The 17,877-nt window shown below is 34.0% G+C and overlaps 1 protein-coding gene across 1 annotated transcript; it reads right to left on the bottom strand.

Moving 5' to 3' along the window:
• Positions 1–3,560: 3,560 nt before the first annotated feature.
• On the bottom strand, positions 3,561–7,644 carry LOC106371128. Its single transcript, XM_013811167.3, has 11 exons — positions 7,413–7,644; positions 6,897–7,336; positions 6,353–6,419; positions 5,929–6,270; positions 5,727–5,857; positions 5,526–5,634; positions 5,308–5,453; positions 5,141–5,214; positions 4,262–5,067; positions 3,898–4,177; positions 3,561–3,800 (listed from the first exon to the last, which is right to left on the bottom strand). Exons 1-10 carry the CDS (start codon positions 7,419–7,421, stop codon positions 3,902–3,904), a joined length of 2,400 nt encoding a protein of 799 aa, XP_013666621.1. The 5' UTR covers positions 7,422–7,644; the 3' UTR covers positions 3,561–3,800; positions 3,898–3,901.
• Between the last annotated feature and the right edge of the window lie 10,233 nt (positions 7,645–17,877).

Below are 17,877 nucleotides of genomic sequence, written 5' to 3'. Positions count from 1 at the left end.
CTGGCTTTTGCTGACGACATTATGATATTCTTTGATGGTGAGAAAAGCTCCCTTGAAAACATTGTTGATACTATGGAGTTATTTGCCACATGGTCGGGATTAAGAATGAATAAGGACAAGACGGAACTCTTCGTTGGAGGCTTGAATCAGGCTGAAACTACTGACCTTACTAGTCTCGGGTTCAACCTCGGTTCAATGCCTGTCCGCTACTTGGGCCTCCCTCTTATGCATCGCAAGCTGCAGATCTCCAACTACAGACCACTGCTCCAAAAAATCAAGGGACATTTTACTGCTTGGTCTACAAAGAAGCTATCTTATGCTGGTCGTGCTCAGTTGATCTCTTCGGTTATCTATGGTACCATAAATTTCTGGACATCTGCGTTTGTTCTCCCAAAAGGATGCATCAAACAAATCCAGAGTCTGTGCTCTTGTTTCCTGTGGACTGGAAATATCACTCGCAAAGGAGTAGCGAAAATTGCGTGGAGTACAGTGTGCTTACCAAAAAAAGAAGGAGGACTGGGGCTCAGGGACTTTGAGACGTGGAACAAGACTCTTTGCCTAAAGCTTATTTGGATGTTATATACACCAAACCCGTCACTGTGGGCTTCTTGGATCAGGAAATACAAAATTGGAGATGAAAGCTTCTGGAGCTTAGAAGCTAAAAAGGCAGGATCTTGGACATGGAGATCTCTACTGAACTTGCGCCCTATAGCTTCAAACTTTTTGAAAGCAAATCTTGGGAATGGACAGAAAATTAGTTTTTGGTGGGACATTTGGACGCCTCTTGGTCGCTTGATTGAATTATTTGGCGACTCGGGCCCTAGAGAACTCTGCATTCCTTTATATGCTTCAGTCGCTGATACTTGTGATGAGAATGGCTGGCGGTTGAGAGGCGCTCGATCTCTTGCTGCAGAAAGCCTTCAAATTTATCTCACGGGTATTATTCTTCCTTCACTCTCTCAAGATGATGATGTGTTTCACTGGGTTATTGATGGTGATGCTATGCCTCGTTACTCTGCCTCTCGAACTTGGGAAGAGCTTCGAAACAGAGCACCGTTAGTCTCTTGGTCCACCAGTGTATGGTTCAAGATGGCCACGCCTCGTCACGCCTTCCTCATGTGGATTGCGCATAATGATAGAATGCCTACACGGGTAAGACTATCAAGCTGGGGTCTAGGGACTTCTACAAGCTGCTGTCTCTGTGATTCAGCTCTGGAAACAAGAGATCATCTTCTTCTGGGTTGTGAAATCAGTGAACAGATTTGGAAACTGGTTCTTCAACGGTTGGGCTATACACATTCAGCCTTCATGACTTGGACTTCTTTTGTTGAATGGATTTCTCTAAAGGACTCCACTACTCCTTTGATTCTCAAGAAGCTGGTTGCTCATGCAACTATCTACAACATTTGGGCAGAGCGGAATAAACGCCTACACCAGGGAATCTCCTCAACTCCTCCAACGATCTACAAGCTCATAGACCGCAACATCAGAGACACGATCTTGGGGAAGAAAAAAATCAAGAAGAGCTTCAAAACACTTATGCTATCATGGCTAAGAAATGTCTAGAAAATCTTCTTCTCATATGGGTTTCACTTTGTTTTTATTCTTTTTTGCCAAAGTGCACCCAGTCTGGCTTTAGTTTTTTGTAAAGTTTACAAACTTCTTTCATATTTATATGATATTCACATCCTTGGCAAAAAAAAAAAAAAAAAAAAAACTGCAGAGTTGCGTTATCAACTCAAAGACGTATTGAAACAAAAAAAAAACTTAAAGACGTAACTAAAGTTAACAAAAACTCAAATTAAGACGTAATTTCGAAAAATGAAAGTTTTCTTTCTTCTTTTTCGTTTACATCTAATTAAAAAAGTTTGTAAAAGTATATTCTTACAAAAGAGCGAGTTTGTACATACAGTATGTTTTTGGAATGAGAAACGTTCAATTTACTCAGAAAATTCCATTTTATAATTTTTTTCATTTTCTACAGTTTCATCATTCGGTGAATTAATCATATCATTCGAAAGCATAACATTTTAGTATAAGCTGCTAGTCCTCTACTTTCTTCTATATTAATACAAAATTTTGACAGCCACAAATATATATACGACGTATATTATATAGATTGGTATTTTACGATAAAAATATATCACATAACGCATTAAAGTGTAGGGATGAATCATAATAAGCATGGAGGTGGAATATAAGTGGCTTATATTCTTGTAAAATAAAAATACATATATATGATTTGCTATTATTAAATGACGACTTCATAACATGGAATGCATGTGGTGATGTATATGGTGCTTGTGATGTAGGGACGGGCCAAGCACATTTTCCAGCGTATATATATATATACCTATTTTAACAAGTTGTTAAAGAAATAAACAAAAAGGGAGAAACACACAAGCATTGAAATAAATATTAGGCACTTATTATTTTTGCGTATGGAAAAAAAAAACTAAAATACTATTTTGTCAATGAAGAGAAATAAAAGCACTGCAAGGGCACATGCAGTTAATGCGTAAGAACAAATGCACAATTCAGTCTATATTTATTATCAGCAAGTGACAGTGCATGCGATCGGTATCAATGTATCATGTTTCTTAATCAGACCGAATTAAGAACCGGAGTTGACCGGCCTGTTGTTCTTTTCTTTTCTTTTTTTTTATCAAAGAGTTGACCGGGCTGTTTTGTTTGGTTGTAAGATTGTTAAATACTTGTATTATTAAGGCTATTGAATATTTGGGCCTCATGATGGAATAACGGGCCTCACTTCCTTAAATGGGACCCATTAGCTAACTTTTGAAGTTAATTTCTCAAGTATTTACTATTCATGAATCAGCCATCTGATATACAGTCTTTTTGATAGTATAAAGAAAGAGTTCACTGGTTTGCTTTGTTTCCAAACAAAGCTAACGTCATGCTAGGCTTTGCTTCCAAAATCTATGATTTATTATCTTCGAAAAGAGTCTGCAAGACATATGTGACCTAGCATGAACTCTGTCCAACATGCAGGACGTTACCTAGATCCGATCCCTATTTCTGATTGAATAATCAAGTATGATTAGCAGATGAATCTTAAAATCTAGCATCAGTGAGCTTCCTTGTTCCATTACTAGCATGAGCTTACCTCTTCATGCTCTTTTTTTTTGCAGATTCCACATCTGAGACCCACTGAGTACATAAGGTCGAGGTTGTCAAGGAACCAGAGGACAGTAAAACATGCGTATGGTGGTGCTCTATCTAGAGTGGCCTGTAGGCAGAGGTATTCAAATCTTTTAAAGATTAGTTATTAATATATGCTAAAGAGCTTTGCAACTAATGCTTAGCACCTATGTCTGCTTCAGGATCGTTAGGGCCTTCTTGGTGGAAGAGCAGAAGATTGTGAAGAAGTTTTGAAGCTTCAGAAGTCCAAGGAGAAGACTGCTCCAAAGAGTTAGAAATATTCTCTGTGAACAGTTTTCAGTACATACAAGAGTGTTGGGAATGAATGGCTTTGTAGGGGAGATGAATAGACATGAGTATGATTCAACAGATTTTGAATTTTTTTTTATGGATTTTGATTTTGATTTCAGATTTTACTTTGTTAATGCTAGTACTTTTAATATCGAGAGACAGAGAGCTACAAGCACCAGAAACGTTCAATACTATATGTACTTTCTATGTTATTAAGAAGAAGAGCTTTCATCTGTTTTCTACTTAGTTTTTGTTTCACGAGTCAAATCCACTTTACCACACAAGAGGAGTTTCTTTCCTTCTCTTATATCCCATGATCCAAATGAATGCTCCCCTTCTTCATGGAACTGCAACAAGGAGGAAATGAACAAAAACGTTAGTTAGACGTTTTTAAAGAAGGGTTTGAGTTAATCAGAGAAAGTGGGAAGAAAAAAAAAACATTACTTTCTTATATCAGATATTCGAGGAACCAAGTCGCTATTTCAGCATCATTAGGGAGACGACTTGAATGCCTATGATGATCGAATCCAAACGGTGGAGACAAGATGAAACATTCCACTTTAGCGTCACAGATCACACACCTGTGGTGGTCGCCTGCAGACTCTGCGATCTTGTGTTTACAAGAGCTGCACCAGAGTTTGTGTCGACATGGGAAGTTTGCCCATAGGAGCATGCTCTTGTTGCACCAGAAACACATTCCTTTCCTTAAACACGTCTCATAGCTCTGCAAGTATCATCCCATGTGAAAAAAACAATGACATAACTCAATTCATTATATAAAGAAGAGCAGAGAGTGAGATTGCTTTACTTGATAAAAGTCGAACTCACGGAGAAAGAATATGGATGTGCTGTTTCTGATCCTTGCAAGTGCCTCTAGAACCGGATGTTTTAGCTGATGATGATGATAGCTGTAAGAAGCATCCAAAGGAGGTTCTGGCTTCAAGGTTTCAGATACATGGGCTTGTTGTGTGTGTTTGTTTACTGAAGCTGTCTCTAGAACCGGATGTTTTAGTTGATGATAGTTGTTGTAAGATGCAGTCACGAGAGGTTGAGGCTCTACTTTTGGCTCCAAGGTTGTAGAGTCATGTCCTTGTGTTGATGAGACTTTCGGTTTGTTTGGAGAGAGAGAGACATTGCTGAAAATGGCCTTCAAGGTTTGAGAGTCATGTGCTTGTTGTGTGGATTTGAGAGCTGGAGCTGATGAGTCCTTCGGTTTGTTGGGAAAGAAAGAGTCGTTGTTTTTGATGATGAGTGGCTCTGGAGGTCTTCCTTTGAGCTGAGAACACTTGGAGGGTAACATCACCCAGTGGGTTGCAAGTCCAGAATCACCAACGAGGACGCATTTAACTTGACAGAGTTTTGGAAAATATTTGATGAAGTCGATGAGCTTGGAGAAGCCAAGGGAGGAGTGGTTGAGTTCCATGCCAAAATCAGCTCTGAAATCGGCTTTGAGTGATGAGAGGGGATATCCATTAATCTCTCTGTACCTCTCTGATACATCTCGGAGATGCCGAGGAAGCCATTTTACGAACTTTTTGAGCCATGTGGGCACGGCAGTGCCGGTGAAACTGGTTTCTTCATCATCTCCTTTAGCAGGTTCTGCTTCTTTGCTAGCTGCATTTCATTGTTGTTTATGTGAGAAGAAAAACACAATGCTTGTTGTCCATATAGAAGTACAAATACTTACAGCAAGTGATGTTTGTTGGGTTAAGGAGGAAGCGTATATCTTGTGACTGAGTCAGCTCTATTGGTCTCTGTTTTCTGCACAAGATGTATGAAACATGTAACCAATCAGATTAAGGTGATCATAGAAAAGACCCATAGGTAAAACAAATTGTTTGTGCAATGCCTCACCGTAGATTATGAATTTCTGAACTTGCTCCACACTGAAGAAGCAGCTCAACGCAATCAAGATGGTTATTCTTCACTGCGAAGAATAGTGGTGTCTCTTTGATTACTGTCTTGGAGTGAACCAGCTCAGGGTAGGCCGCTAGAAGAATCTGTAGGCTCAAAATGTCATTATCTTGTTTCAGCTTGGGATGAGAAGCACAAACAAGATTAGGAATGTATACCTCAAGTGCAGATAAATTGCCATTTGCAGCAGCTAAGTGGACTGCAGATAAACCCAACTTGTTCTTATGGGTAATACGAGCACCGTGTACAAGAAGTAGGTTCATGATTCTGGATTACACAAATGTACTATTCTCAAGTTGGGAAGAATCACCACGCGACGTTATTGTATGTGATTAGGCTAGTAAGGAGAGTACTCATACCTAGTTTGTTGCTTATGTGGCACAGATGATCCCTTCAGGCAGCAGTGAAGAGCGGTGTTCCCTTCTGCATCTGTTTCGTTAACATCAATGTCCGTGTTTATAAGCAATTCAAGAACAGCTTCATCTCCTGCCTACAGAATCGATAATGGAATATTACATTACAACCCTCATAACAATGCCTTACGAAGTCACCAAGTCTCACCTGTACAATGGAGAAAAGCGGTGAGGTTTGCTTATCCACAGATTCACTAAAAACTGCAGCACCAAAGAGCTGAAGGAGCCCAATCTCCCGCAACAAAAGCATTCTTTTCTTGCTATTACTACGCAACGCTTCTAGAATAACAAACTCATAGATCGTTGTCTTCGGCTTTGTCCACACAGAATCATCAACATCCTGTAACGCCACACTAGCCTCTCTGATCTTATCAACCGCTACAATCAGCAACGCAGTCAAAGGAACTATTTCACCAGCCGTGGCGTATGAATGTGCCACAACGTCTACTTCCTTAGTCTTTTCAGCAAGTAGTCTCACCACCGTCAGATCCTTCGCATAAAAAAGATCAAACTTTTTACATGACAAGCTGTACATTCCATAATCAAATCCAAGTAGGGAACTAGTGTTTAACCTTGTCACCAAGGAGAAGGATCAAGTCTCCAAGAGAGTCAGCACTTGGATCCCAGGTCACATCCATGCTACAAAACAAGGAAAAAAATGTTAATAATTACATTGATATATATAAAGACTTTACCAAACAAAGAAGGTAAGAGACCACATGCAGTGTCATTAGTAGGTACAAAGTAAATAACTTTCCTGAACAAGGTAGAGAGTTAACACACATTCAAGAGGTGATTAAAGAGCTTTATTCCCCTTTTTTTTTTTTTTTGAACACCAGAGCTTTATTCCCCTAATTGATTAAAAATGGATAAAAGTCATATTCGTTTTGGTTGCCGCAGTTTTCGGCGTCGGCGTCAGCGTTAGTTGTTGTTCGTTTCGTAGAACGACGCCGACACAGTTTTAATCGCAGAAGCAGATTTTTTCGGTGATCGACGCGAGGACGCAACGTTTAGACGCAGACGCAAGTCAATGAAACATAGTTTATTAAAAAAATTGATTCTGCAACCGCAGGTAGCTGCGTCAACCAAACAAACGAACAGCACTAAAGACAATACCTTCCGCTGCAGAGAGAAAGCTCCAGAGGAAGCAAAGCGCGTCCGTCTTTGCTCCTCATATCCGTACGAGCGCGTCGCTTAATAAGCATCTCCACGCACCTCGGCGCGTTAGCCTCGGCCGCCGCGTGCAGCGGCGAGAGTCCCGTATCCTCCGCCGCGTCGTTGATGTACGGAACCGATCCGATGTCTCCGTTGAAGATGGCCGAAGCGCAGCCGACGGAATCGCAGCCGCAGCAGGCGGCGAGAAGCTTGAGCGCCTCGCCTCGCTCGCGCTCCGAGTCTTGACCTAGGAAGACGCGTTTCGCGCGGGAGACGAACTCCGGTTTGCTGTCTCGCCGTAGGGAGTCCATCAAGGCGGTTACAGAAGGCTCCGGAGGTTGTTGAAGATTGTGAGGAGGAGGTTGAGGCCATGAATCGAAGATCTGAGTGAAATCGAGTGCCTGCAAAACGACAAAAATCAAGAAATCGAAAGCGATAATACGACGAATAGAGCTCGGAGAGTGAGATGAATCGCACCAGTTCCATCTCTGAGCCCTAGCTTCCTCTCTAAACGGAGAACGCTCACCGGAATCGAGAAATGGAGTACGAAGGTTCTAAGTTTGTTTAACTGATTTTGATCGGAGAGAAGCGGAAGAGAGCATTTCCGGCGAAGTGATTTTTTTTTTCTGATTATGGAAAAAAGGAAGAGGGAAACGGAGAGGGAAAATGGAGAGATTTATAGCAGGTGACGTGGGTGTAGCAGTGACGTTAAAATGACGTGATTACCCTCCGTTTCGTTTACGATGGGAGTGATGTGACGAGGGGTAGATTTGGTGTTTTGTATTTTTCGACCTTTCGTCTCTGATGTGGCGAATAAACTCCGTACTCTTTTGTTTTTGAATCATTATGGGCAGGCCTCGTGAATGACAAAAGAATAAGCGGTTTCAAACGCAAGAGAGAGCGTTTGCGTTTCCGAACAAAACTTTTGTTTCAACTTAGAGAGAGGACAAAACTTTATTATTATTACTAGATCTTTTTTCCGCGCTACGCGCGGATTAGTGCACTAAAATATTTTTAGATATTTTGTTTTTATATTTAATTTTTTTTTTACATTTCTTTTCTCTCGAAATCATAAAAGGTTTAATAAAAAAACAAAAAAAAAATAATAACTCAACATAATTTATAGTGGTTTTTTTGAATTGGTGAATTTTACTTTGTTTTTTATTGTGTTTATATTAAACTTTTTCAACAATTTTATGCAACCCAAATCTTCTTGTTTGAGGTGTCTCGTAAATTAATAATTGAGTTTTCTCTATTATGTCACTTATATATATATAATATTGTGAATTTTTGTTGGATATTATTATTGTTATGATAAATGGTAAAAAAAAAAACCTTTCAACTGTAGATATTGCAGGTTTCTAGATATAAAAGATGTTGCCTTCGCTCATGTTTAAGCGTTAGGGACGCCAATGACAGATAAACAACAATAAGAAAACTATGTGTAGATTATTTCAAGATTTGTGTATTGCTGATGCTGTAATGCATGAGTTCGATCTTTATCACCGTTTTTACTAATTTATCATCGTACAAAGTTCATAAAGTCAATCAATTCAAAAAAAAATTTCAAAAAATCAAGAGTTTAACCAAAAATTTAACACTGCTTGACTTTGTTGTAGATATAGAGCAGGTGAGATGGAAGGAATCATTTATAAAGTATGTAAGAAGAAAGAGGAGAATATGGGAAATGAGTTCATTCCACCGAAATAAAACCTTAGAGACACTACATATGAGATTGATTAGCCTCGAGGAAATGTCTCGTATGAGAATATGATTATGTTGATATATGTAATTATATTTTTATTTATTTATTAGTATTACTGGATATATTTAAGTAAGATGGCTGATTGGAATATTTTGATTGGTTACTTTTTGTAAAATATTTTGGCTTATGTTGAAGGTCTCTCTTTGAAAGATGTTTTTATCTTCTTCTTTTTGTTTTTATGTGTCATTTTTGTTGTTTTCTCGTGTTTTAATTTTCCATTTTAGATTTTTATTAGTATGAATAATAATTTATTTAAAGTATAATAGATCATTTTTTATTATTTGATTAGTGTTTTTCTACTTAGTTATATCAAAATTTTAGGAATTTTTTTCTAAACTGCCACATTCTAAATACAACTTTTTATGTTTATCTTAACCATATTTCTCTCACTTTTAAAAAGATAAATAAACACTTCTAATAATATGGTTAATTAATCTAAAATTAGGGTTTAGATTTGAGGGATAGTGTTTTGGAAAATGGGTATATGATTTTAATAAATATATAAATAAATACTTAATATTTTAAAAAATGAAAATAGTTTCAAAAAAATTTCTAATTTGAAAACAAAATCGAAAAAAGAAATTTTGACCAAAAAAGAAAATTTGCAAAAAATATAAGAAGTTTCAATTTGAAAATGTATGATTCAAAAATTATAAATTTATTATTAATTATTTAAATTTGAATAAAAATTTTCAATTTTATATGTTTTTGTGTATCTTAATTTTTTAGTTTAACCATATTTTATTTTACTAAATTTCATTGTTTTATTATTTCCTTTGTTAAAATAAATATATACTATTAATTGTCTTCGTCTTATTTTGTTTTTTTATCTCTTACTTTTATTCAAAATATATAAATACATTAATCTTTACACCTGGTGTTTTCATATTTTTATATTAATTTTAGATTAACACAGAATTAATATTTTTGTATATGCAGTATACAATATATTATTGTTTTTTGCTGTAACTTTACAATATATTATTGTTAAGTCCGCTTAGGTGAAGAATCTGTGATTGTGATGCTTTTATCGCTTTTTCACAGCTTTAAAATTGTTGATGAATCACAGTTGTTGCTGTTTCATTGCTTCCTTCGTTTTTTTCAACTACCTATATCTCTAGCTCATCATATAAATGTGCAGTTCCAGATTCTATGAGTGTGCAGCGCCTGCAAGTATATCCCCAAATATTTTTTAGATTACATGCATTGAAGATTTTTATATTTTATTGTGATTAAAGAAAACTGTTTACCATGTTGCATACTGAAAGCAAGATGAGTAGTTTAAGATATGAGGTACTGGTTTAGTACTAAAAGATCTTCTTTGAGCTCAAATACTAAGGAAAAAAAGGAAATAAGGAGAAAAGAGTAACAGAGCACATCCCCCATATAGGAGCTCCTAAAATCACATTTTTTGTTCTCTTTATAATTTGAGCATCCTCACCTTCCACCTGAAATTCAAAATTTTCCACAGGCTAAGGAACTCACATTCACAATGTAAAGATTTTGTTTTAAGAAAAAAGAAAGACTATGTTTTTAGAAGATCACAAACATATTTGCCTTTGTTTTTTTTTTTTTTGCAAACAATGAGACACTAAAAGAGAGATAAGCTTGAGAATCCAAGGCCTTGATTGTCGTCGAAGAACCAATATAATTTCTAACAAAAAGTCAAACCTCAGATGAAACAAACGACTTATTCTGTCTGAAGATCTGTTACAATTTAGGAGAATGTAAAACACAACTCCCACAAGGCATAACTTTTTCTTGCAAATTGTAACCAAAAATTATAGCAGATTCTAACTAAAAAGAAAGTTTGTAACACAAAAGTTAACTTCTTCAACTCAACCACAACATTCAACGTCATATTTTAAACCAAATCGTGTCTCCAACTACATACTACTTATGTACTGTACACACCCCAAAAAGATCATCCATGTACTTGGCCTTTATGGTTTTTGTTCTGTTTTTGAATCTTCTGCAGCAACTTTTCCTTCATTTGTTCAACATAAGGAACAAACTAAACTTATTACCAAATCGTTAGCAAAAAAACCTTAAGGAAATAAAAAAGAGAATAATAACCAACACTTTCCTGCAACTAAAGCGTGTTGCTGCCGTACGAATAGAGGTGCGTCTTTTTGAAAGAAAAACATCATGTAGGACCTTTCCATCATTGATACTACATTTATATTGTGAAACCTAAAGGGGTGTTTTTCCTAACCCTGGCTTGAAAAACGTTTTTCCTTGATCAATCTAGCCAATTCTCAAAGGGATATTACTCTTACCTATAATATAATCAAATACAACAACTGAGTGATTTCATATCTACAAAACAAATTCTACTTGAATCCAATTCAGTCTTAAGAATTCCGTGTTAACACCTTGATCAAGGCTGGTTCTGGCCACAACTATTCTCTGCTCTTAGCATTTTAGCTTCATTTGTTTCCTTAACAACAATCTCCATGGACTTTGATCGAACTGTGCATCGTATCCACCTTCTGTTAGACATAAGAAAACAATATTAGCAACATTGCACAAAAACAAATCTACTAAAACCAACTGAAAGATCGACACAAACCTGTGCGTAGTAGTGATTGTCACCGAACGTGTCAAGATTCTTATTGCAGGTGTCAACAAAGAAAAAATAACCAGCCTTGTAAGGACCTAAAAAAACTGCTGCAGCAGAGAATCTAGCATACAACCCTTCTGCTATGGAAACTACCTTGGACCATACACTTGTTACTATAGAAACAAACCAAAAATCATATTTTAAATCTAGATATTAGAAGATGGATAAAGAAATTGAAGCTTTTAGGTAACCTTACATACAAACATTAAACATATAGAGAATATTGTAAAGATTCTGAGAATCAGTAAGCCATCAAATACAAAGATTCTGACCGGGTTCGAGGTATTGCCCTGAAGTTTCCAATTGCTTCCGTACAAACGTATCTGTAAAACATGGCCAGAAAATATCATAAGGTATATGTACGCAGACATTAAAAAGATGTGTCAAGAATTTCAGACCTATATCAAGGATATGATCAGGACCGGAGAGATAATGGCTACTACAATGATTTTGTTCTTTCACGTTGAGTAGGCTTGGCTGTCTCGGGGGAGAGGAAGGCTTCTCATGGGATTAGGGTTAGACAGAACTATGACTCCTATAAATACAAAATATGAGAAGAAACCGAACCAGTTTTGTGTGTGCGATAAATGCTTACGTTGGGAGGAGGAAGCTGAAGAAACTAAGAACGTGAACTGATGAGATGATGTGGCTTGTGATTATAGTTATTGAGAGTTGACATAGCACAAACTCATATTCTAAGTGGCTGATTTAATTTGCTGAGGTGGATAGGTTCAATGGAGCTCATATCCCCCTTTTAGTATAGTATAGATTATGTAATCTACTTCTCATGTAGCCTGACAGCTGCTGGGAACATGTTGGGCACCAGAGGATTTCCTCAGAAACGGGTTCTCCCTTTGTTTACTGACATGATACTGGAGAGCTCGTCATTTCGCAGACATTATTTATTCAGTGAGGTGAGAGTAAAAATAAGACCAAAATTTATTTTGGGCCTATGTCTCTAAAGCCCACTAACATATTTTGGTTGGATTGTTTTAGAACTTTCACCGGACTTTAAAATTAGTGGTTTAGAAGAAATATAAATGACTGTTACTTTTGTGGATTTTGACTTAAGTAAAAACTAGATTTTGACCCGCGCAGGCGCGCGGGTGTATATTTTGAAAAATATGTTGATATTTGTTTTTCATGTAATTATTAGGATTTGAAAAAATGAATCCGAGGAACATAACCGATACCGATCCAAAGATATAGTACCAAACCCAAACATAAATTGATTAAATATTCTAATTATTCAAAATTTTGTTATTTAGAAAACCGAATCTGATCCGAACCGAAGTATTTAGGTATCCGAATTTATCTAAAAATAGATTTATATACTTATATATATTAATTATTTTTAGATTTAACGTATATAAAACATCAAAAATGATACTTTTAAATTGGTTTAAATACTTGAAAAATATATATAGATAGTCAAAAGTAAATATCTGAAATAGTTAAAGTATACTCAAATCACCAAAAATACTTAAAATAATTATTGATTTCGTATCCAAAATTTTAAATCAAGCCAATTGATATGTTAAGTTTAAGTATTATGACATATGTTATTCAAATTTATACGTAATATATTATTTTATTTATACATTTTGAGAAATTTAAAATATATAATGATTTAAGACTTTAAAAATAATTTAAATTAGTTATCCAAACCCAAACCAAACCCGCAAAGATCCAAATCGAACTCAAACCAAAATTTAGAAACATTCTAATAAGGCTGAAATCTTTGACCCCGAAAACCCAAAATACAAACCGATCAGAACTAAACCCGTATGGGTATCCAAAAGCCCATCCCTAGTCATTATTATATATCGTATTTTATCATCATATAATTAATCGTATTTTATATGTACCATCATATAAGTAATCATATAATTAATAGTATTTTATACATACCATCATATAAATAATTACATATATTATATTTTTAAAACTTAATATGAAATATGAAAACCATAATTTGAGTTGGTATTTCAAATTGGGCTTTGTATTATATTTTTCTTATATATATTGACAATATTTTTTTATAATGGTTATTGAAAAATAGTTTAGTAAAAATCCATTTTTGAATATATGTATATTTTTGAATCAATTTTTGATATAAATCAAATTTGAATTATTATTTTGATTTGAAATATGTATATAAAGTTTAATTTTTGTATTATGGTTAGTTTAGAAAAAAAAATTTTAGGGAATTAGATTGACCTATTTTGGTATATTTTAAAAGTGGCCTAGATAACTTTCAATTTTTTAAAAAAACATAAGCCCATTACTTTTTTTCTTAATACTACTATCTTTGTTTTCAAACAAAAATATTTTTTTTTAAAAGACTGCAATCCATGTTTCCAAACACTCCAAATTTTTAAAAGTCCTATTCAAGTCTCCAAACACTCTAATTTTGTACTTGAGTTTTAATAAGATAGATTTTTTTTTAAAAGACTGCAATCCATGTTTCCAAACACTACAAATTTTTAAAAGTCCTATTCAAGTCTCCAAACACTCCAATTTTGTACTTGAGTTTTAATAAGATAGATATGTTCTACAGCCTCAGATTCTAGCTTTCAAAAGAAGTAGAGTAACTTGAACAAAACAAAGGGAATAAAAGAAACTAGACTCTGAGTTTAGGGGACGTTGAGAAATTTTAGAAAAGCAAAAATGTGATGGCTTTAGAAACTTTAATTACCTTTAAAAGTCTTCAAAGCTTAAAAGCCTAATCCCCAACCACAACCTTTGAATCTTAAGCCCCTAAAGCCCATTGGGGTATTTTGAATTGGGTTTAATAAGACGCGATCGTCCTTATGAAAAGAGCGAGTTGACGCTGAACTATAAAGCCTGTTTGAGAGTATGGTCTTCGTTGTAACTTGTAACAGAAGCTATGGAGGGTTCAATATATATACTTTTGTTTTGAGGGTTCCATATACTCAAACCAAATCCGAGATGCTGCAAGAGAGGTTCTACTCTTGGCGAGAACAACCCTAGACGTATCTTTGAAGGTGAGCCTCTTTTTCGTATGATGAATCTGGTGTATGGAATCCTAGCTCAAAGTCAACGAAGAAAAGATTATGAAGTTTAGTGTAAAGGGTCGTGACAATAAAAACATTATCCATAGACAATGGTAAGAAATTTAAAGAATGGATTTTCTAAAGGCCTTCTCTCTTGTACACTCTATCATCATTATACCTTTAATTTGGCTAATACCATCATTTCTTTCCTTTTCTGGAATGACAGCTTCCTCTTCTGTAACAAACAGATACTTTTGTGATTTTAAGTATGTATAATGTGTCTCTGAAGCAAAAGTGTAAATGTATAATTTGAAAAGCAGTTTTCTTAAAACAGTTAAAAATAATAATTTGAAAACCACTTGTGCTTTTTTGTTATAAAATAAACAAATTTAGATGGTGCAATATTTCTCTACATTATGCGTCTCTAGATATAACATTTCGATGTTGCATGACAAATGATGACGAAATCAACCAATGATCAATGTTCGCTTGTGTTACTTTATTTGGTACATCAGGTGGTGAAAGTTTTTTTTCGTTTACTAGCTGCAAGCTTCAAAACTTGCCTTAGTTGAAAATCTATCAATAGATTTTCAGTTTCACACACAAGGACATAGAGATATGTGATTAACTGAATGGTTTTGCTCATGTTTTATTACCATCTAAAATTGTCCTGATTAATAAATATGTATGTCGTCGCAGCAACTATCTCTGAAGGGTTGTTTTGCTGGAGACACAGCCAAGGCTCATGCAAAGACTTCAATGATTGCTGGTGAAGGAGTCAGCAACATTAGAACCGTAGCAGCTTTCAATGCACAAAGCAAAATCCTCTCTCTGTTCTGTCACGAGCTACGTGTCCCTCAGAAAAGAAGCTTTCAAACCTCAGGTTTTCTCTTTGGTCTCTCCCAGCTTGTTCTCTACGGCTCAGAGGCTCTAGTCCTCTGTTACGGCTTCCACCTTGTGAGCCAAGGCAAGTCAACCTTCTCCAAAGTGATCAAAGTCTTTGTGGTTTTGGTCATTACCGCAAACTCTGTTGCTGAAACTGTCAACAAGAACCAGCTCTCTTCGGAGCAACCATCTCACGGTTGCATCATTGGTTTACCTGAAGGTTACAAGCAGAGCCGGCCTTGAAAATATAATGGCGGGAAGCAACTTAAAAATAAGGCCTGTTTATAAATAAAAAATATTATGTAACACACTTTAATAAGGATCTGGTTGCAAGACTCTGGTGGGGGAAAGAGGAGTGCAGTTTATCAGGTGGACAGAAACAGGATCGCTATAGCAAGAGCAGTGCTCAAAAACCCTACGGTGTTGCTTCTTGATGAAGCAACTAGTGCACTAGATGCAGAATCGGAATGTGTGTTGCAAGAAGCTTTAGAGAGGCTCATGAGAGGACCACCGTTGTAGTTGCTCACCGCTTGTCGGGGTTGATAGCATCGGTGTGATTCAAGACAGGAGGATAGTGGAGCAAGGCAGCCATTCTGAGCTTGTGAGCAGACCTGAGGGAGCTTATTCAAGGCTGTTACAGCTTCAAACGCATAGGATTTGAAACTTGATGGATTAAAAAAAGCAAAAGTGAGTTTGTGTAATTTTTTTCTATTGGGAAGTTTGTATGGACTATAAGTCTATAATGATAATATGAATATAGTGTAGATAATGAAGTTTATGAAAGTTCTTTTAAGTATATTAATTTTTATTTTTTATATTTTTGGATAGTATGACTAGAGTGAAAATATATTATATTTATAATATGTATGTATATAATTTTTTATTGAGAATAATGAATTATATTTAATTATATATATTTATTTATATTATAAACGTGAAATATTCTGCTTTTCTAAAAAAATTGTTTTAAATTTTATTCCTGAATAAAATATAATTTTGTGATATTATTAGATGAAATAAATAAATTATAGTAAATTATTTTTAAAAAATTATGTATTCTAACTGCAAATATTATACCAAAAGTTTCAGATGAAAGCATTGGATATACCAATCATTTGGAAAGAATTTGCAGTATCTATTTGATATTTTAAATGCTTTTCTAAAAACTATTGATTGTATAATAAGGAGCCTGAAAAATATACTTTATCATTTTATGCAAAAAAAAAATTTTGGATTTTTTTTAAAAAAATTATACTCATTTCAAATGTGATATTAATTTTAAAATGCATTTATTTTGTAAATAATTTTATTTTTCTCAAATATTATTAATTAAATAAATATAACTAATAAAAAATATAAATACTTTTTAATCTATGTAAAAAGTGTCAGAAGACCGTTTTCATGAAAATATTGGAGTAGTAATATTATCATCATATTAGATGTATAAATCTCTTTTAGCTCGTTGAATGTGTATAATATTTAGTAATCCCTTATATATTAATTGAGGAACATTTGAAAAGATGTAACCTCAATTTTGTATTAATTAAAAGAGGCCCCAATGCTTAGGTGGCACTCAATTAGGTAGTCAATTACATTCAATTGAAAAATAAGTAGGTCCACATTCGATTTTTATATGTTGTTAGATACATAAGTTGGTCAAACTATATGATATAATGATATGATATGATATTTTCTTTCCTTAAATAAAACCTACGGAATTACCATAAATGACTAATATATATATGACAATTAATGAGTTTAATAATAAAGATTTGATAACAATGTATATCTCCTCCATCATTTTTTGTTTAATTTTATATTATTAAAATAAATTAAACAATCAAATTAGCTATAAAAATAAAATTTAGATTTTTTCGTATATGTTATATTTTGAATTTTTAAAAACGACAATAAATGACTAAAACTATTAAAATTATTATGTTAAAAATTAATGATCAATGGTTTAACATTTTTATTATAAGAAGATACACATGATTTTAAAACCATATGAGTAAAAAATATCATTTAATAATAAAATAAATATATATATATATATATTAAACACTATATACCATAAGATTACATAAATATTTTAATATTAAAACTTTCAATGAATTTTCAAGAACATTTATAAATTATAAACTTATTAAAGATTTCAGATTGAAAATTTTGTTATCGATGATTTAAATATTTTGTTATAAAACGATATGAACGATCATAGAACCGTATGATTATAAATTCTTATTTAATAAATAACTATACAAAATATACTATTCCTAGAAAAATAGGTTGGTCCATCTTAACTTATATTACACTTTTTATTAAACTAACTATCGAATTGATAAATAACGTACCAAAAAATGTTTTGCACTTTCCTTAAATAAAAGCTACGAAATTACCTAATATGATTAACGTATATGTGAAAATTAATTATAATGAATAATAAATATTTGATAACAATTTTTGTATCTTAGTTCTTTTTTTTAATTTTATATTATTAAAATATATTTAAAAATCACATTAAATATATAATAAAAACATTTATAATTTTTCTTATATGTTATATTTTGAATTTTTCAAAACGTCTATAAATTATTAGAAATTTGAAGATCCCCACTCTGAAAATTTTGTGATCAATAGATTTTTTTTTTT

The sequence above is a fragment of the Brassica napus genome, unplaced genomic scaffold, assembly GCF_020379485.1.
Source record: "Brassica napus cultivar Da-Ae unplaced genomic scaffold, Da-Ae ScsIHWf_885;HRSCAF=1255, whole genome shotgun sequence".
Taxonomy (NCBI): Eukaryota; Viridiplantae; Streptophyta; class Magnoliopsida; order Brassicales; family Brassicaceae; genus Brassica; species Brassica napus.
Note: the sequence above shows the minus strand (reverse complement) of the source record. Positions and strands in the feature narration are given on the sequence as shown.